This window comes from Drosophila melanogaster, chromosome 3R (genome assembly GCF_000001215.4).
Source record: "Drosophila melanogaster chromosome 3R".
Taxonomy (NCBI): domain Eukaryota; kingdom Metazoa; phylum Arthropoda; class Insecta; order Diptera; family Drosophilidae; genus Drosophila; species Drosophila melanogaster.
In genome coordinates this window covers 9555594-9571904 of record NT_033777.3, presented here as the reverse complement: position 1 = coordinate 9571904, position 16311 = coordinate 9555594, and the positions used below count along the sequence as shown (strand labels likewise).

The 16311-nt window shown below is 47.4% G+C and overlaps 8 protein-coding genes across 13 annotated transcripts; 4 read left to right on the top strand and 4 right to left on the bottom strand.

Moving 5' to 3' along the window:
* Positions 1-281: 281 nt before the first annotated feature.
* Positions 282-1491, top strand: CG9396 (uncharacterized protein). The gene is made up of 4 exons (NM_141655.2): positions 282-416; positions 505-673; positions 732-772; positions 1156-1491. Exons 2-4 carry the CDS (start codon positions 526-528, stop codon positions 1420-1422), a joined length of 456 nt encoding a protein of 151 aa, NP_649912.1. The 5' UTR covers positions 282-416; positions 505-525; the 3' UTR covers positions 1423-1491.
* A 199-nt stretch (positions 1492-1690) lies between these two features.
* On the top strand, positions 1691-2831 carry CG16790 (uncharacterized protein). 2 transcript variants are annotated; one of them, NM_001275495.1, is made up of 3 exons: positions 1691-1862; positions 1935-2256; positions 2318-2831. In NM_001275495.1, exons 1-2 carry the CDS (start codon positions 1765-1767, stop codon positions 1993-1995), a joined length of 159 nt encoding a protein of 52 aa, NP_001262424.1. In that variant the 5' UTR covers positions 1691-1764; the 3' UTR covers positions 1996-2256; positions 2318-2831. The 2 variants fall into 2 exon arrangements, with proteins under 2 accessions (NP_001262424.1, NP_649911.1); NM_141654.2 differs by having other exon boundaries at positions 1915-2256.
* Positions 2716-5710, bottom strand: CG16789 (uncharacterized protein). 2 transcript variants are annotated; one of them, NM_001275494.1, is made up of 6 exons: positions 5442-5710; positions 4349-5349; positions 3386-4294; positions 3153-3323; positions 2951-3099; positions 2716-2894 (listed from the first exon to the last, which is right to left on the bottom strand). In NM_001275494.1, exons 1-6 carry the CDS (start codon positions 5679-5681, stop codon positions 2890-2892), a joined length of 2475 nt encoding a protein of 824 aa, NP_001262423.1. In that variant the 5' UTR covers positions 5682-5710; the 3' UTR covers positions 2716-2889. The 2 variants fall into 2 exon arrangements, with proteins under 2 accessions (NP_001262423.1, NP_649910.3); NM_141653.5 differs by having other exon boundaries at positions 2716-3099.
* Positions 5711-5812: 102 nt separating this feature from the next.
* Positions 5813-7981, bottom strand: Vps45 (Vacuolar protein sorting 45). Its single transcript, NM_141652.2, has 3 exons — positions 7787-7981; positions 7525-7723; positions 5813-7473 (listed from the first exon to the last, which is right to left on the bottom strand). The coding sequence occupies exons 1-3, from the start codon at positions 7877-7879 to the stop codon at positions 6041-6043; spliced, it is 1725 nt and encodes a 574-aa protein (NP_649909.1). The 5' UTR covers positions 7880-7981; the 3' UTR covers positions 5813-6040.
* A 250-nt stretch (positions 7982-8231) lies between these two features.
* Positions 8232-10322, top strand: CG9393 (uncharacterized protein). Of its 2 annotated transcripts, none has more exons than NM_141651.3 (5): positions 8232-8469; positions 8569-8715; positions 8810-9088; positions 9335-9730; positions 9904-10322. In NM_141651.3, the coding sequence occupies exons 1-5, from the start codon at positions 8383-8385 to the stop codon at positions 9976-9978; spliced, it is 984 nt and encodes a 327-aa protein (NP_649908.1). In that variant the 5' UTR covers positions 8232-8382; the 3' UTR covers positions 9979-10322. The 2 variants fall into 2 exon arrangements, with proteins under 2 accessions (NP_649908.1, NP_001262422.1); NM_001275493.1 differs by having other exon boundaries at positions 9794-10322.
* Positions 10323-10371: 49 nt separating this feature from the next.
* MBD-like (Methyl-CpG binding domain protein-like) lies at positions 10372-12145 on the bottom strand. 3 transcript variants are annotated; one of them, NM_001275492.1, is made up of 3 exons: positions 11874-12145; positions 11292-11633; positions 10372-10982 (listed from the first exon to the last, which is right to left on the bottom strand). In NM_001275492.1, the coding sequence occupies exons 1-3, from the start codon at positions 12062-12064 to the stop codon at positions 10493-10495; spliced, it is 1023 nt and encodes a 340-aa protein (NP_001262421.1). In that variant the 5' UTR covers positions 12065-12145; the 3' UTR covers positions 10372-10492. The 3 variants fall into 3 exon arrangements, with proteins under 3 accessions (NP_001262421.1, NP_731370.1, NP_649907.1); NM_169293.2 differs by having other exon boundaries at positions 11292-11630; NM_141650.3 differs by lacking the exon at positions 11292-11633.
* A 234-nt stretch (positions 12146-12379) lies between these two features.
* AP-1mu (Adaptor Protein complex 1, mu subunit) lies at positions 12380-14193 on the top strand. The gene is made up of 2 exons (NM_141649.2): positions 12380-13477; positions 13537-14193. The coding sequence occupies exons 1-2, from the start codon at positions 12656-12658 to the stop codon at positions 13993-13995; spliced, it is 1281 nt and encodes a 426-aa protein (NP_649906.1). The 5' UTR covers positions 12380-12655; the 3' UTR covers positions 13996-14193.
* On the bottom strand, positions 14129-16120 carry BckdhA (Branched chain keto acid dehydrogenase E1 subunit alpha). The gene is made up of 4 exons (NM_141648.3): positions 15962-16120; positions 15367-15901; positions 15135-15300; positions 14129-15018 (listed from the first exon to the last, which is right to left on the bottom strand). Exons 1-4 carry the CDS (start codon positions 16028-16030, stop codon positions 14469-14471), a joined length of 1320 nt encoding a protein of 439 aa, NP_649905.1. The 5' UTR covers positions 16031-16120; the 3' UTR covers positions 14129-14468.
* Between the last annotated feature and the right edge of the window lie 191 nt (positions 16121-16311).

The window sequence follows — 16311 nt, the reverse complement described above, 5'->3', positions numbered from 1 at the left end:
CATGTGTGATGAATCTATTTGCACATTCGCTGTTCGATAACTGTGTTGAGTTTTACACAATTAGTCAACACAAATTAATTAAAAACCAATAAAAGGAGAATATAACTAAGAGCTTATATTAGTTTTGCGGCAAAAGCAAAGTGCAAAAAAAGGGGCTGGCGTCGTCGTATTCCAGTGGCTGATAGTGCTGGTGATAACAGGAGCGCTAAGCTAATAATACTAGAGAAACATAAACATATGTGCATGGACCCCGGACTTTTCGGAAAGCTCAGTTGTAGATGGACGCCTGGTTGGAGCTGTTGTGCCTCAGTTTGTTCAGGAGCACTACTTCCCAACTGGTTTATCGCAGTCCCAGGCGATTGTTATTCCAGCGCTTCCAATCAATCAGCCCATACTCAACAAATACTTGATTACAGGTAGGCCATATAGAATTCCTCTCAATTCGCAAACCTGACCAGCAGTTACTCTGTGCATCTGCTATTGGTTGGACGTTGGAAAATATAGGAAAAACAGTAGCGTTCCGGAATGTCTGCCACTCCTCCAACAACACCTGCGCCCACGGCTGCAGCTTCCGCCGGAAAGGGTCTTCACTCCAGGGCATATAATGGACTTATCAAGGCCTGCGACAAGTATGTGCCCCCCAAGATGCGACCCTTGTGGATGCACCCAGCAGGTGATCATAAATAGAAGCATTTTAAGCACAGAGAGGAACTAACATATCTTTCCTTCAGGACCCAAGACCATATTCTTTTGGGCTCCAATCGTTAAGTGGGTAAGTTTTTGCACTACTTGCATAACCATGAACCCTGCGTCCTTAGCCAATTCCCATTATCACCGTACTGATAAACAAACCTGTGGGCGAATATTGTGTTTTATTATTATTTGTTTAGTTCTCGGCAAACCTGTTCAAGCCCGCGATAAATATGTATATATGTACTTATATACCATTTTCCTCTCCACGCGCGAGATTCTGATAACTGAATGATTGTGCGGTTTGTGGGGCTCATGGAATATTTCATAATACTTTTACTGTTTTGACTGGGGGGAGCTTTGCCAACATGCTATTCAGATTTGCAGTCAATGGGGGGACTTACCCTGCACTATCGGCCAGATCTCCCTAATCTCCGCAACCATTCCGTTTATATTCCACCACAGAGCCTCGTTATCGCGGGTCTCAGTGATTTGACGCGTCCTGCGGACAAGATTTCGCCTAACGGATGTCTGGCTCTTGGGGCAACGAACCTCATCTGGACGCGCTACTCTCTGGTGATCATTCCCAAGAACTACAGCTTGTTCGCGGTTAATCTCTTCGTGAGTCTGACGCAGCTCTTCCAATTGGGTAGGTACTACAACTACCAGTGGGAGCAGTCGAGGCTGGAGAAAAATGGCGAGCAATGCCCGGCTATTGAAGCCAGTTTGTAGTAGTCCAATTTGTGCATTTCAATGGATTTAGTCTAAATAAAAACAAGTTTTAAGGCTTTAACGGTCAATACATTTAAAGTGGAAATTTTACAGTAAAAAAATGTTAAAAAAATAAGTACTATTTAAATAATTAAAAGTGAATTTTATAACTTTTTTTTAATGTTATTAATTGCAATTTAATTGCTTAAAACAAAATAGTTTATCAACATAAATTTAAAACCAAGCTAAATACACATCACTTTCAATTTAATCGATAAATGTAAATAAAAACCGCCGAACATTGTGCTGTTGGTCATTTCTTGTTTACTGCAATCAAATAAAAATACATAAATAAATAATAATATGGCCCTGGTGGACTATGGTGGCAGCAGCTCCTCCGCCTCCGAGGATGAGGACTGCACCGAAAACATTCAAACTCCCGCGTTGATCACCTTGAAAAGGTAACGTCCTTTACTGGAATACCCGTAGATTTCTACATTATAACCGCCAAAGACCGGCCCTACCCAAAGCAGCCACCCTGCTGGGCCCCAAGAAGCCCAAGCCCGAGGAGTTCGTCGAGGATGTGGTGGATGATCCCGCGGAACATGGCGGCCGCATGCGTAGTTTCAAGCATGAACGGGGAAACTGGGCCACTTACGTCTATGTGCCGGCAACAGCATGTGTTGACCAGCTGGAGGAGTTCCAAACGGAGGCCATTGCTCGTCTGGAGCCACACTTGGAACTGCAGCCGAACGAGTCGCTCCATCTGAGCCTGAGTCGAACAGTGGTGCTGCAGTACCATCAGATCGATGAATTCTCCCGATCCTTGCAAAGCGCCCTCAACAGCTCTGCGGGGTGAGATGTTTAACCAAGTTAAATCTAGTATCTCCCATCCTGATGACCAATCCTCTTTTAGATTCGCCGCCACTTTGCAGGGGCTGCGGATCTACACGAATGAGGAGCGAACCAGGACCTTCATTGCTGCGCCCCTGGACGCTGCATTTGTGGAGAAGATGACTGCCATTCTGCAGCCCATCGACCAAGTGATGCTCGACTACCGGCTGCAACAGTTCTATGATCCGGCCTCGTTCCACGTCAGCCTTCTTTGGTGCGTTGGCGACCAGGAGACACTGCTTAACGAAAAGCTCACGGAGTTAAAAGAGCTCCTTGATGATCAGGACAAACTCTGCCTGGCGGTCAATGAGGTGCACCTAAAGTGCGGCAACAAGGATTTTACCTACTCGTTGAAATAGGATATTGCCAGTCTTTAACTGAATCATAAATATTTATGCATGCTGATCTTTCAATTGGAATGTAGTGGAAAATATATATTGACTTTATTAGGTATCAAAAATGTAATCTGTTCCATATTAGCTCATATATATGAACATATAAATTGTAGTTTGCTAATAAAAGCAAGATTGTAAAGCAAGCCATAGCGTTGAATGAATGGTTACCATTAGCAATCCAAAGATGTTTCCTTACAAATTAGGCTTAAATATAAGAAGTCCAGTGATTACCTTTTAATTAAGACCCTTTTTCTTGTTACCATTTCCCTGCTTGGCCGCCTGCGCCTGCTCCTCCAGTAATCGCTCCTCCTCCAGCTCCAAAAACCGCTGACGACGGCGGCCGAGCGGGGTCTTCGACCACCAGGACTCGAAAGCTTCCTCCTCTTCGCGGTAGACGGGATCTCGTGAGCTGAAAGGCATGGAAACTAACAACTAACTAATTTCATAGCCAAATCTACTTACCACAGAACATTGATCAGTTCGGCATTGGTCAATGGTTGGGTGCGCAGCTGGAGTTTCCGCTTGCAGGTCATCACCTCCTTGAGGCACGCATCGATGGACCCAATGGTATAGCCATCTGATATTTTGGCCATGGCGCTGGTGTCCAGATTGGAAATGCCACCAGAGTAATCGCTGTCGGGGTGCAAACCAAATCAGTAGATTATTTTGCAAATGAATCCCCCACATTTACGCACTGTAACAATGTTTTCCAGGCATGTGACATGGCGCCGTAATCCGGTCGTGGAATATAGATGAACCGATTGTAGACGGATTGCAATAGCTTTTGATCCGCCTCCCAGGGCAGATTGGAAGTGCCAATGAAAACGACGCGATCCTCGGGCGCAATGTTCTTTATCAACTTGGGCAGATCCTTCTTCAGTCGCTTGGGATCTGTGCGATCCGTCTTTGGAATTTTCTTCATGAAGGGCCGCTCCGCATCGCCCATGAATATCACCGCAGGCTGGAGCAGTCGCGACACTTTCAGTACCAGATGGATTAGCATTATCAGTCCCGATTTGCCAGGATACTTGCCAACAATATTGGCAGGAGTCAGATCAAAGAGCACGGCACCCACCTCCGTGCAAATGGCGTGGAGCAGTGCCTTCTTCCCAGATCCTTTGGGGCCAGCTAACAGGATGGAACGTATCAGTGGAGTACAGTTATGTATGGCATCAGATCCCAGTGGAAGGATGCAGTACTCCGTGAGAATCTGGCGAATGTCGCCCGGTGAGGGATTAGTGCCAATCCTGGCAGTCAACGCCTTATCGCCCAGGAATTGCTTTAGCCTTAGCTCCGGGTATTTCCGGATTATGCCATTCGTGACCAGCTCCTCGTACAGCGACTCCGTAGTGCGATCCGGCGTTAGATCCTTCTCCTTCTTCTTTTTGCTCTTCTTGCCGGATCGCCGAGTTTTTTTGCTGCTCTTCTTCACCTTCTTGCCGACGGCCGTTTGGAGCAGCTCGATCTCCTGGCGCATCACATCGTCGACGGCGCGCCGAAATTCTAGCTCCACCTCCTGGTACTTGTCGCTGTAGATCATGTCCTCATAGGCCGCTTGGCTCAGCACACCGGTTTCATCCTTATCACGCCAGGTATCGTTAAACCTGAAGTTGTAAAAAGATTAAATTTGGATCAATTTATTATATATCTTTACTCACAGATCGATCTCCGCACGGATGTCTGGCAGGCAAACGGACGGTGCCGGCTGGAAGCTAACTTCCTCGTCTTGGTTTTCGTTGACGTTGAGGTCACCACTGCGAGCGGGTGACTTGGACTTATCCTTGGTCTTTCGCGACTCCTTGGAGGAGCGGGCCGACGAACGGCTGTGCTCGCTCTCAGTTCCAGGTCTGCTGAAAATATGCAATGAGCCGCCCTGATCCTCGGATGGAAAGTCCGGCAGCTTGCCAGTCTTGTCGTAGCAGTCCTTTACCCAAGCCCGAATCTCATCGGCAATGTCCTCCTTCATGCTGGCTCCGTGCTTGGCCCGAATCTCCTCCTTTAGTGCGTTCTGTCGCTCCTCAAACTCTTTGCCGTAAAACGCTTGCGCCTGGTAGCGCTTCTCGTTGTGTTGCAGCTTCTCCAGCTTCTCGGCTCGTTCCTTAACCACAGCCGGCGGTGGTGGCAGCATTCCGATTAGGATCATCTCCTCCATTTTGCGGCGCCGCGTTATCCGTCGGGCTGTGTGGCCACGCCACATCTTCTGAATCTTCATGGCAGCCAAAAGACCAGAGTCACTGCGCTCCTTTTCGGTGCGCTCCTCCGACTTGCCCTTCTCCTTTAGGATGCGAATCTCCTTCATGAAGTGGGCACGCAAGCGTCCTTGTCGCGCTCGCTCGTGCATTTGAAGCATCCTAATGGCTTCGATCTCGGTGGTAACCGTCTCCTCCAGCTCGTGCTCCTCAAGCCAACCCAGCTTCGTTAGGATCTCATGCATGGTCTTCTTTCGAAACTCTAGCTCCTGCTGACGCTCGCGCAGAAAGTAGCGTGGTATCCTCAGCTCCGTTTCCATGGGCGTCAGGCGCAGGCGTTCCACCACCTCGTCGTTGTAGCTAAATTCCATCAAGTCGATATTTACGAGATCGTGCTTCAGCTCCACCACTCGACCCAGACAGGCGTCTAGTAATTTACGCACCAACTGGCGCTTCTGAGGCTGAATCATCTATGATGAAAGATGAGAAGTAAACCAGAGTCAAAGGATATATCATCTCCTTATATATATCCCACTTTTGTTTAAGAAAGTCGTATACCCACATTATCATAGACATCCTCCAAACGATTGCTCAGACATATGTAGCGCAGATAGAACTCGTACAGACTGGACTGCAGCAAGGCCTTGGCATCCGCATCGGCGGCGACGGATCCGACCGCTGCATTCATGGTGGCCACCGTCGTCTCCACATCCTGGTGCTGCCTCTCATAGTCAATCGTGGATAGAAGCTCGCATTCATGCTGGGATTGGTGCCAGATATCATTGAAATATGTGCTGGACATGATGGTCAATGATACTCCTCCAATGAAAAATCAGATTCTTGTTTGAGCCAAACGAAACGTTGCCTGGGAGTTGCCAAGGAACTTTTTGCCGAAACGGGGTGGAATTATTGCAAGGACAACGAGAGTTTAGTAATTTTGTACACACATAGTTGTATATAATACATTTTGTCCAAGGCGTTGCCTGGTGTTACCCTCGAGAATAACAATAAATATGTTTACATGGTTACGCTTAAAAGGTTAAATAGTCCAATGGATTTGAATTGGTACAATGCATGGAATACCTTAATACATAATGCACATTCATATTTAGTTAATAAATAGTTAACAATATAATTGGGGCTATCTAGTCAAAATAGACTTTAAATGTTATCCGTGGAACAGTACTTGATCATGGATTTGGTGTGCTTAAACTGAATGCCACTAGTGGCGGCCACGACCTCTTGGATAAAACTCTGCGAGTTATGGATGGTGGTGCCGCCAAGAATGACTTTATAGCCGGCGTTGTTTAACTGGTGCACCGCTAAGGCTTCCTCGTACGTGGCACCGCCAATAATGAACACGACAACCTCCTGCGGTGGTCGTCGAAATGGCACAAGCTCTGAATTGATGGCCGGGAAGAGGGGATCCAGCTCGCGGCCCTTAAACACGTCCTCCAAAGTTTCCTTCAGGAGAGGAGTGTGCTGTGTGAAGACATTTTCCACACCCTTAAGGCCCTTAATCAAATTCCGTGTCAGCTTTACGGCGTCCGTTATCCGCACCATATTGAAGAGATCTCCTTGTCGTACATGGGTTCCAGCATACTCAATCAACGATGGCACTATAGCCGCTCGTCCACCGCGCGTTTTGATTATTTGCAGCAGTCCAGATGTGTCGCAGTTGGCGTGTCGCTCGTATCGCAATGCATAAAGTGCCACCAACTTAAGAGCATCATCGATGGAAACCCGTTCGTCGGCAATTAGTTTTTTGATTCTCTGCAGCTGGGCCGAGTGCTCCGCCTTGCAAGCGATCTCCTGTTCAAGTTCGGAAACCTCGAAGAGATTCCTCTTGTTGCTCAGCGCCGACAGTTCTCCAATCACACACAAATGCTTTTGCACAGTGCCAGACATTTTTTTAAACTGCGGATATGACTCAATAAAGTTCTTCATGTCTGCTATGCTCTCCACTTTCTTGTGGTCGTTCGCCTTGCGCTGGAACTCCTCCATCAGTTGTTTGATGGTAGATCCGATTTCGCCGTAGTTGGCGTACATGTTGTTGCCATAGAAGTCATCCTGATCACCGGATAAGACCAGCTCCTTGAAGTCTTTCGGCACATTGGGGCAATTGGACAGGTCCAATCGATTGTTTTTTATGTGCAGCAACTCATGCACCATGGCCTGGTATGTCCACTGATGCAAAAGCGGCGTCACAGGATCGTCCCTGCGGTCCAGCACAAGCAGCAGCGGTGGCGCAGCGCCATCCATGTTGGAGCGAAAGTCGAATAGCGAGGACTCTTTTGTGATTTGCTCGTATATGAGCTTGGCCAGAAGCTGCGCTGCCTGAGAACCGGCTCGGTACCGGATCACTGGGTTCAGCTTAAGGGACAACAGCACGGCTGTGATGCCCTGCATGCTGCGGTTGAGAGCGTCCGGCAGCCAATTAAGATTCGCCATGCAATTGGGAATGCCTAATGAGAACAGATTGGGGTTGACGCACAGGTAGTCTGCATACAGTTCCTTCACTTCTCGCACCGATTCGGATTCGTCGCACTCTGCCAAGTATTTAATGTCCGTCCGGGGAATGATGTTGCTGAAATCTATTTATGAGTTTAGTACTATTCCGAAGGTGCTTCTACTGACCCACTTACAAATGTAGTAGGCGCTGTATTTGGGGTTCCGCAACTCGTTGGCCAGTAGCTGGATGTTCTGCTTGGTGGGGCGTATAAAGACGATGCATTTTAGATACTTTAACCGCTCGTTGGATCTTCCCGAGTCCAGGCGCTCAAATAGGTACACCTCCCGTTGCAGCATGTCCGATTGGCTAAAGGCCATCGAAATTATACTGGTCTGCGAATGATGTGAATTTTTGATCATATGGCAGGGGATTTGATTGTCAGTCCTTGCACTTACCGTCTCCTTGTCCAGCAGAATGATTTTCATGCCCGGTCCCGACTCGGAGCACATTTTCTCGATGTACAACTTAATGCCGCTTATCAGATTCATGACTGCTAACTAATTTACTGCGAAAATCAGAAATTAATGTTTTTTTTCGCAAACAGATGGGTTGGAGATGCCCCAATTGCGATAGCTCCGTGATAACAGCGGTGACCAAACATTTGGGTAACATTCGCTAGATCTAGCTAATGTAAAATAATGTGAATATGTAAAAATGCATATAGATAAAAACTTACAATTTTTTGGTAGTATAATAAAAATAGCAATAAAGATAAACATAAATAGCAATTAAGCTCAAACATAATTCCGTATCTTTTCATTAGCCAAAATAAACTTCGAGTAGCAACATCCCTGGCCGGCAATCGATAAAGCGCCGATATGCTCGAGCGATATATCGAGTGCCCAGTAGTTATCAGTCTGAAGCACTCGCAGCAGTCGGCCAGAAATTCTGGCATATATTTTTGGATTCAAATTCGGATGGCTGATATGCAGGTGGACTGTTGAAAACCGGCTAAATACAAGAGTACGAGCAAAGCATAGACTAGGACACAATGGAGATGCAACTGGGAGCCATGCTGTATGTGTACAAGGGGGAGTACGGACTGCCGTCCATAGATTTTGAATGTTTACGTGCTCTGGTAAGTTCCGTTGCATCACACGGCGGCCAGCACGCCTGTTTTGCCCATTATCGCAGATGATGAAAGAAACTGATGAAAGCGCCTCTTTGCCGGAAACAGTGCCTCCTGCGATTCACCCGCTGCCCCATGGACGTGCAGACCAGCTCCAATCCGCTGCGTTCGGGAGCCGGGAAGCTGCCGTATCTGCAGATCGGCAACCAGAAGTTCGCGGGCTATAGGCAAATTAAGCGCGTGCTGGATCTCGAGGTGAGTGAGCAAAACAATGCCGGGGTGAACAAACTGCAGGCTCTATTTATAGATATGTGTTTTTTTATGGGCTTAATTCGACGTATTCTTTCAGGGTTACCCGATAGATGCGCATTTAAGCACTAAACAAAAGCATTTGTCCACCGCCTACGCCAACTGGGTGTTCACCAATCTGCATGCCTACTACCACTACTTCCTGTTTGGAGAGCCTCACAATTTTGACACAACCACGCGGGGCCTCTACGCCAAGCGCACGCCATTCCCCTTCAACTTCTACTACCCGTCGTCCTACCAAAGGGAAGCCTGCGACGTGGTTCAGGTGATGGCCGGTTTCGATGTGAACGACAAGTTGGACAAGCACGAAGGCGACTACGTGAGTGCTTTCAATTTCATATTGTCTCATATTACATTATTGTATCTTTAAATCCGAGGATTTTTTAATTTGTTTATCTAACCTATGTTTTACACCCAAGCTGCATTTCGATTGGAAACGTTTCATCAGTTTATATTAATAAGAAACAGTTTCTCATGTATTGGTCTTTTGTTATCAATATATCTTATCAATGTTGTGAAAAGCAAGACGTTTCTTTAACTATCAATTAATCATTTTACTTTACAGCTCGTTGTCAATGCCAAAAAAGTGGTGAACCTGCTCTCCCGGAAATTGGGTCGCAAGGTGTGGTTCTTTGGCGACACCTACAGCGAGTTTGATGCCATTGTCTACAGCTATCTTGCCATCATCTTTAAGATCGCACTGCCTAACAATCCACTGCAGAATCACATTAAGGGCTGCCAAAACCTAGTGAACTTTATCAACCGCATCACGAAGGACATATTCCGCATCGAGGGATACAGTTCCGTCAAGCTCACAAAGACACCCAGTGGCACGGAGGCCAGTCTGACGGCCTCGGAGCGCAAGTTCCTAGACTCCGAGCTGAACACCAAAATAGTAGCCGGCGTGGGAGCCGTCTTGGCCATGGGAGCGTTTGCGGCATGGCGTGGGATTTACAACCAGGTGGGTATTTTTGGCTGAAATTTGTAGTTCTTTACTCTTGACTTGATGGAGCTTATTCGATAGTTCTGGTTCAATGTCTTCTGTTGGCTCCAGACACTCTTGTAGACAGCCTCAGCTTGAGCACGTGCAAAATTCTCAGTTAATTGCAAATTCCGATTGATTCATCCTTGCAGCTAACGACACGCTCTTCGACGGACTACGATGGCATAGATTACGAGGATGACGAGATGGAGGAGGGCCTAGACTAATCGCATCTCTGCAACGATATCTATGTGTATAGTATATATATTTTAAAATACAATGTGGGGATGAAGCACAAAAACTGTCCAGCTTTAAAGGTTTACCTAAACACTGAAGGAGATCGATTTACTTGGCCATAAATCTTTGGACCGAAAATTTCGTCAGGTAATGATCCCCTCGTCGTAGATAACGCTTCGTTCCAAGGATTTGCCAAACAAATCGACTAAGTATGAAAATTCGGTTTATGTATTATAGTTCGAATTCGTTTTTAAACTGTCTTGTATAAAATAGCATTTTAAAGTCATCTGAGCGTAATAAAATTGGATAACAGAGCCCTGTTGTCATGGAAAAGACAAGCGAAGCTTTCTCGATGTCCAATAAGAAACCAGAATTCCTCGATTGGAGTTGGATTTGGTTTATTACACACTAGTCTTAAATGTAGATTTCGAATAGGGGTCAATACGATAGAGATGTTAGAGCCTACAATGGAATTGGTAGATGCATGGGGGTTAACCATTGAACTCATGTCTTGAGTGCATCCTGCAGCTTTCGCCGCGCAACTCCGACCCGATCCTCCTGTTTGCGTATGTCGTCCTCCGAAATGATCACCGCGTGCATTAGCGGTTGTTCAGGATTCATAAACGCCATGGCATTCTTGGTCAAATCAGCCTTCGTAGAACTCTGGCCGTGTACGCCGGCGTTGAGCATATGCAGGGCCGTGGCCACCGACTGGAGGACGGTCTGTTCGTTGACATTGGGGCCAACGGTGCGTATGGTCTTGGGCAGTGAGATGTCGTCTAGCTCCTCGCCACTGTCGTGGCAGGCGCGTAGTCGTTCCAGTCGCTTCTCCCAGAACAGCTGTTTCGGCTTCTCCCGAGTGCCATGCTTGGGTTCATTCTTCGCTTTGGCGGGATCCTGTTTATGGTTGCGAATCACCGTCACCGGTTGCTTGAAGATCGAGGCAGTCTGTCGAATGGGAGGCACCAGGGAGACATCAGTGCGCAGGGCTCGGCTGTAAGGGATTAAAGATTGGAAATGTATTAGAGAAACGCCTTCAAAAAGCTAAAACACCGAACAGCACATTAGACAAAGCGTAAAGTAAAGCTTTAGCATGCAGAGATGGTGGAACATAAATCTCAGGTGGCACAGAGCTACAGCGTTTTTGAAGACAACTACGAATTGTTTTGCCAATTGTGTGTTTCTTTGGGTATTTTTTCATTTGATGCTTTTTAATTGCCGCAGGCTGTAGACCTTGCGTCCTGGCAAACAAGACATGACACGCTGACATGCAAGAGTCAAGTGCTCATCCACTTGGCTCTACCTGAGTTCGATCTGTTGCTGCTGGCGATTGGCCGTTGATGGTGAAGCAGATGCTGCTGTCGCTGTTGCTGCTGACGAGGCGGTCGCTGCCGGAGGAGCAGCTCCTGCTGCTCCTGCAGCATTGCCTCCTTGACTCCGGGCGAACTTGCGCTTGAGGGCATTGGCCGCCGATCCGCTGGTGGCCCCATTACCGCCCCCGCTTGCTATAGGCAGCGGCATGGCGCTGCAGCGGTACAGCGAAATGGAGGGCGAGGGCAGGGCGCAGTGCGGCATTTTGCCAGGCTGGAAATCAGGGATTGCAATGTCCTGTGGCTTTCCCTCCGCCCTTTTTCCTGTGGGACTGCTGAACAGACACGGCGGTGGATGGATATTTTTGGTGGGTTAGGTGGTAGTTCGTGTGCGTGTGTATACATAGGCGTATGCGTGTGTGTGGTGTATATGGTGTGTGTGTGTGTGGTTATGCGGATGTAATAACAGAAAGGTAGTGAAAGTGATTATAAACGTTTATCCGATTAAACAGCGTGCAGTGTTCCGATTTTAGGTATATAGTAGTCTATATAGTAATTCTGCTCTTCTTCTTTACCTGTAGTAGAAAACATCCACCTTGTTATTGTTGTTGTTGCTGCTGGCTGTGGCACTGCTGTTGTTGTTGCTGCTGGCGTTGTTATTGGCGCTGCTGCCGGACTTTCGGACCTCGTCGCGCTGCCATCCCTTTGGCAGGACACTGCAGTCGACGCGTTTGCGCTCGATTGTGACGCTCGGGTTCATTTGCATGCTCGCCGAAATAAATAATTAACAATTCCACAAAAGCAGCGTCTGGGCTAGCAGTGTGGCCGTACTGCGGATGGCCACAAATGCCGGATGGCACAATAGTGATGCTAGATTACATTCTCCAATATATTTATGATTTGAATTTAAAGGTACCAATGGGAAAATGAAAATAATTTAAAAGGTATTTATTTAAAAACAGAAACCTTAAGATGTTACACCTTGCACATTTTTCATTTCCTTTAAGCTTAATTCGCTAGTTAATCAGCAGTAGACCAATCTCACCTGGCCACACTGCCCAACACCTGATGTGAACATTTCACAGCACTGGTGGGCCAACTAATAAGAAAAAGAAGCAGCAGAAAAGGCGACGTAAGAAATTCCGGAGTTTTCATTCGCATTTTCCAGTCTACGAAACGGAATATGTAAATCCAGCCCATTGATAGACCTAGCCCACTCATCGCCACCTCGCGACAGTTGCCAACTTCCACGCGCAACGCCTGCCGCGAGCAGTAGAACCATCGAAGCGACCTCCCACTCGATCCAATTGGGAATTTTACACCTGGGACAAGTGGCAGCTGCTGGGAACCAAGAGACATGTCTTCGTCGGCCATTTTCGTTCTGGACGTGAAGGGCAAGGTGCTGATATCGCGGAACTACCGCGGTGACAACATCGACATGGCCGTGATCGACAAATTCATGCCATTGCTGATGGAGCGCGAGGAGGAGGGCCTAATCACTCCGATCCTTCAGACGGCGGAGACTACATTTGCCTACATCAAAACGAACAATCTTTATATCGTATCCACGACGCCGCGCAATAAGAACGTTAATATCGCTCTGGTCTTCGTCTTTCTGCACAAGATCGCGCAGGTCTTTGTGGAATACTTCAAGGAGCTGGAGGAGGAGTCCATTCGGGACAATTTCGTGATCATCTACGAGCTGCTGGATGAATTGCTCGACTTTGGCTACCCGCAGACCACCGACTCGAAAATTCTACAGGAATACATTACGCAGGAGGGTCATAAGCTGGAGCTACAGCCCCGCATCCCGGTGGCCGTGACCAATGCAGTATCCTGGCGGTCCGAGGGCATTAAGTATCGCAAGAACGAGGTGTTCCTGGACGTTATCGAGTCGGTGAATCTTCTCGCAAACGCCAATGGCAATGTGCTGCGCAGCGAGATCGTGGGCGCCATTAAGATGCGCGTCTACTTGTCGGGAATGCCAGAGCTGCGACTGGGTCTCAACGACAAGGTTCTGTTCGAGAGCACGGGCCGCGGCAAGTCAAAGTCCGTAGAGCTGGAGGACGTCAAGTTCCACCAGTGCGTGCGGTTGTCACGCTTCGAGAATGACCGGACAATCTCGTTCATTCCTCCGGACGGCGAGTTCGAACTGATGTCCTATCGTCTGAACACGCATGTGAGTATTTTTATGTACTTAGCACCAAAATGCAAGACTAACTAAACCCCTGTTGACAGGTCAAACCCCTGATTTGGATCGAATCAGTGATCGAGCGGCATGCCCACTCCCGTGTGGAGTACATGATTAAGGCGAAGTCTCAGTTCAAGCGAAGATCGACGGCCAACAACGTGGAAATCGTCATACCAGTGCCCGCCGACGCGGACTCACCCAAGTTCAAGACCACCATTGGAAGCTGCAAGTACGCACCGGAGCAGAACGCAATCATCTGGACGATCAAATCGTTCCCGGGTGGCAAGGAGTATCTAATGCGGGCACATTTCGGTCTGCCGAGCGTGGAAAGCGAGGACAATACGGAGGGCAAGCCGCCAATTCAGGTGCGCTTCGAGATTCCCTACTTTACCACGTCGGGCATCCAGGTGCGCTATCTGAAGATCATCGAGAAGAGCGGCTATCAGGCGCTGCCATGGGTGCGGTACATCACGCAGAACGGCGACTATCAGCTACGCACCAATTGAAAGGGGCAACTCCCGTTCCTGCATCATTCCAGCCAAGCTTCAGCGAGTCATCCTGCAACAGGTAGCTTCATCTCCACCCGCGTTTTTGTCTGCGATGCGTTGCGTTAAGTCAAAAGTATATATTTGTATTCGTATTGTTTCAGTATATGTATATTGTATGTAAATCAAATTTAATAAATTTTAACACCTTTTCATAACACCTGCACCAGAGTGGGTCACTTTGTATGTGCAAATTAAGACCTAGGATGCAACCAAGTTTATCCTCTTCGTTGGTCAGAGAAAACCCAAAAACCCAAAGTGTCTAATTTCACATATCCACCGACCCACCTGTACAGATGAGTCATAACAAACGGGTTGAACCCACAAAAAACTGTTTGCCTATTGCTTAATCATAATAAATGCACTTTCGATCGAGTCTCTCGGTTCGTTTTGATTTCTGATTTGTTAGCATCTTTATGGCACCTATCTGGAATCTATTTCTCAAAGTCCTTCAAGGGATAGTGCTCCTTGTGGGCCTCGATATGTTTTTCCAGCTCGCTACGCTGCTCAATCAAATGATCCGGCATCTCCGCGTAGACGCCTTCGAACATCTCACGCCAGTTGGGCTTGAGTTTCTTCTCGGACACTGCGATCTGCTTCAAAACCTTTTTCCTTATGTCCTTGACATATTCGTTTTCGACAGTCTCGTCAAACCAGCCTTTGTGCACCATGTAGCGCTTAAGCTTGGATATTGGGTGCTCCACCGAGTTCCAAATCTCGATCTCCTCCGCTGGTCGGTAGGCTGTACTATCATCTGAGGTGGAATGGTGACCCACTCGATAGGCCAGTGCCTCGAACACCACCGGCTTGTTCTCCTTGAGGACATACTCCCTGGCAGCCTTCATCGCATTATAGACGGCGAAGACGTCTGTGCCATCCACTCGAATGGTAGTAATTCCATAGCCCATAGGTCCGCGACCGGCGATTCCATCGCCCTTGTACTGTTCATGCGATGGTGTGGATATGGCAAAGCCGTTGTTTCGACTGTGGAGAAAGGTACGTCATGAAGAAACTTATTTGAATGGTATTTTTGATAAGATAAGAAATACATCCAAAATAGGTTATCTTATCAAAATAATATGTATCTTAAAGTTACTCACCAGAAGAGGATAGCCGGACAACCCAAAGTGGCAGCAAAGTTAAAGGCAGCATGTGCATCTCCCTCGGAAGCAGCTCCCTCACCAAAGTAACAGACCACACAGGCATCGTTGTTTGGCCTCAATTTCATGGCGTAGGCGGCACCAACGGCCTGGGGCATTTGGGTGGCTGCCATACAACAGAGAAACTGGATAAGCATTCTCTCATCAAATAAATAAGACTATATTAACTCACAAAGCGGACTGGAGATGGTGACAAAGTTAAGTTCCCTTGAGCCGTAGTGGACGGGCATCTGCTTGCCGCGACCCAAGTCGTCCGTGTTGCCGTAGCACTGATCGATAAACTGGTCGATACGGAAGCCACGCCAAACCAGAACACCCGCTTCACGATACTGCCCGTAGATGAGATCCCGCATCTCCAAGGCGGCGGCACTGCCAATGTGTGAAGCCTCCTCGCCGAAATTGGTCATGTAGAATGAGATTCTGCCCTGTCGCTGGGATTCGTACAGGATTTTGTCCATGGTGTTCAGCAGCACCATATCGCGAAACATTTTCTCCACAACCTCACGGCCCAGCTGGGGATCCTGGGTCTCATCCGCTATATAGCCATCCTGGTCCATCACCCGGTAAATTGGTATTGGCGCATAGTCTTCCGGTTGAATGAGGTTCAATTTGCTGACAAATGGAGCCTTGGCACCGGGGAAATTGGCGTAATCTTCCGATGGCTTTGAGCTGAAGTCCCGCGCAGCTGTCGAGATCGCTCCTTCAATCTGTCATGGGTAAAACCAAACAAATAACAACATACCCCTCTGATCACTCCAAGTACTGACCACTTTCAGGTGTCGTTGGCGCCTCGCCACAGAACCCAATAGGTGCACCGATTTTCGCAGGAATGACATGGTATATAATTTGTGTCTAATCTATTAAATGCAACAGGTAATTTTGAAGATTCAGCTGCGTGTTTCCCAGCTGATTACGCAACACAATACCATATCGATAAGTCTCAATCAATCGATGTTTAAGTGATTGGCTATCGAGATCTCCAAAAAAAATTTCTAATGGATTTTATTAAATTATTATTATTTTCATTTCCATTTTAATTGATTTATCCCGATGTTGAGGCTACATTTTCATATTGAAGGTTATACTACTGTATGTATTTACAATATAGTTTTCTTTA

Excerpts from the sequence above, each read along its gene's own strand:
- CG9393 (NM_141651.3), top strand. The coding sequence starts at position 8,383 with ATGGAGATGCAACTGGGAGCCATGCTGTATGTGTACAAGGGGGAGTAC. Across the intron at positions 8,716-8,809 it reads AGCGCGTGCTGGATCTCGAG|GGTTACCCGATAGATGCGCA; the intron begins GTGAGTGAGCAA and ends GTATTCTTTCAG. Across the intron at positions 9,089-9,334 it reads ACAAGCACGAAGGCGACTAC|CTCGTTGTCAATGCCAAAAA; the intron begins GTGAGTGCTTTC and ends TTTACTTTACAG.
- Vps45 (NM_141652.2), bottom strand. The coding sequence starts at position 7,879 with ATGAATCTGATAAGCGGCATTAAGTTGTACATCGAGAAAATGTGCTCC. Across the intron at positions 7,724-7,786 it reads TTCTGCTGGACAAGGAGACG|ACCAGTATAATTTCGATGGC; the intron begins GTAAGTGCAAGG and ends CATCATTCGCAG. Across the intron at positions 7,474-7,524 it reads ATACAGCGCCTACTACATTT|ATTTCAGCAACATCATTCCC; the intron begins GTAAGTGGGTCA and ends ACTCATAAATAG.
- CG16789 (NM_141653.5), bottom strand. The coding sequence starts at position 5,681 with ATGTCCAGCACATATTTCAATGATATCTGGCACCAATCCCAGCATGAA. Across the intron at positions 3,324-3,385 it reads GCCTGGAAAACATTGTTACA|CGATTACTCTGGTGGCATTT; the intron begins GTGCGTAAATGT and ends GCACCCCGACAG. Across the intron at positions 3,100-3,152 it reads GAACTGATCAATGTTCTGTG|CTCACGAGATCCCGTCTACC; the intron begins GTAAGTAGATTT and ends CATGCCTTTCAG.
- AP-1mu (NM_141649.2), top strand. The coding sequence starts at position 12,656 with ATGTCTTCGTCGGCCATTTTCGTTCTGGACGTGAAGGGCAAGGTGCTG. Across the intron at positions 13,478-13,536 it reads CCTATCGTCTGAACACGCAT|GTCAAACCCCTGATTTGGAT; the intron begins GTGAGTATTTTT and ends CCCTGTTGACAG.
- BckdhA (NM_141648.3), bottom strand. The coding sequence starts at position 16,030 with ATGTCATTCCTGCGAAAATCGGTGCACCTATTGGGTTCTGTGGCGAGG. Across the intron at positions 15,902-15,961 it reads GCCAACGACACCTGAAAGTG|ATTGAAGGAGCGATCTCGAC; the intron begins GTCAGTACTTGG and ends TACCCATGACAG. Across the intron at positions 15,019-15,134 it reads TGTCCGGCTATCCTCTTCTG|TCGAAACAACGGCTTTGCCA; the intron begins GTGAGTAACTTT and ends CTTTCTCCACAG.
- CG16790 (NM_141654.2), top strand. The coding sequence starts at position 1,765 with ATGGCCCTGGTGGACTATGGTGGCAGCAGCTCCTCCGCCTCCGAGGAT. Across the intron at positions 1,863-1,914 it reads GCGTTGATCACCTTGAAAAG|ACCGGCCCTACCCAAAGCAG; the intron begins GTAACGTCCTTT and ends TAACCGCCAAAG. Across the intron at positions 2,257-2,317 it reads GCCCTCAACAGCTCTGCGGG|ATTCGCCGCCACTTTGCAGG; the intron begins GTGAGATGTTTA and ends ATCCTCTTTTAG.
- MBD-like (NM_001275492.1), bottom strand. The coding sequence starts at position 12,064 with ATGCAAATGAACCCGAGCGTCACAATCGAGCGCAAACGCGTCGACTGC. Across the intron at positions 11,634-11,873 it reads GTGGATGTTTTCTACTACAG|CAGTCCCACAGGAAAAAGGG; the intron begins GTAAAGAAGAAG and ends GTGTCTGTTCAG. Across the intron at positions 10,983-11,291 it reads CAGCAACAGATCGAACTCAG|CCGAGCCCTGCGCACTGATG; the intron begins GTAGAGCCAAGT and ends AATCCCTTACAG.
- CG9396 (NM_141655.2), top strand. The coding sequence starts at position 526 with ATGTCTGCCACTCCTCCAACAACACCTGCGCCCACGGCTGCAGCTTCC. Across the intron at positions 674-731 it reads CTTGTGGATGCACCCAGCAG|GACCCAAGACCATATTCTTT; the intron begins GTGATCATAAAT and ends TCTTTCCTTCAG. Across the intron at positions 773-1,155 it reads GGGCTCCAATCGTTAAGTGG|AGCCTCGTTATCGCGGGTCT; the intron begins GTAAGTTTTTGC and ends ATTCCACCACAG.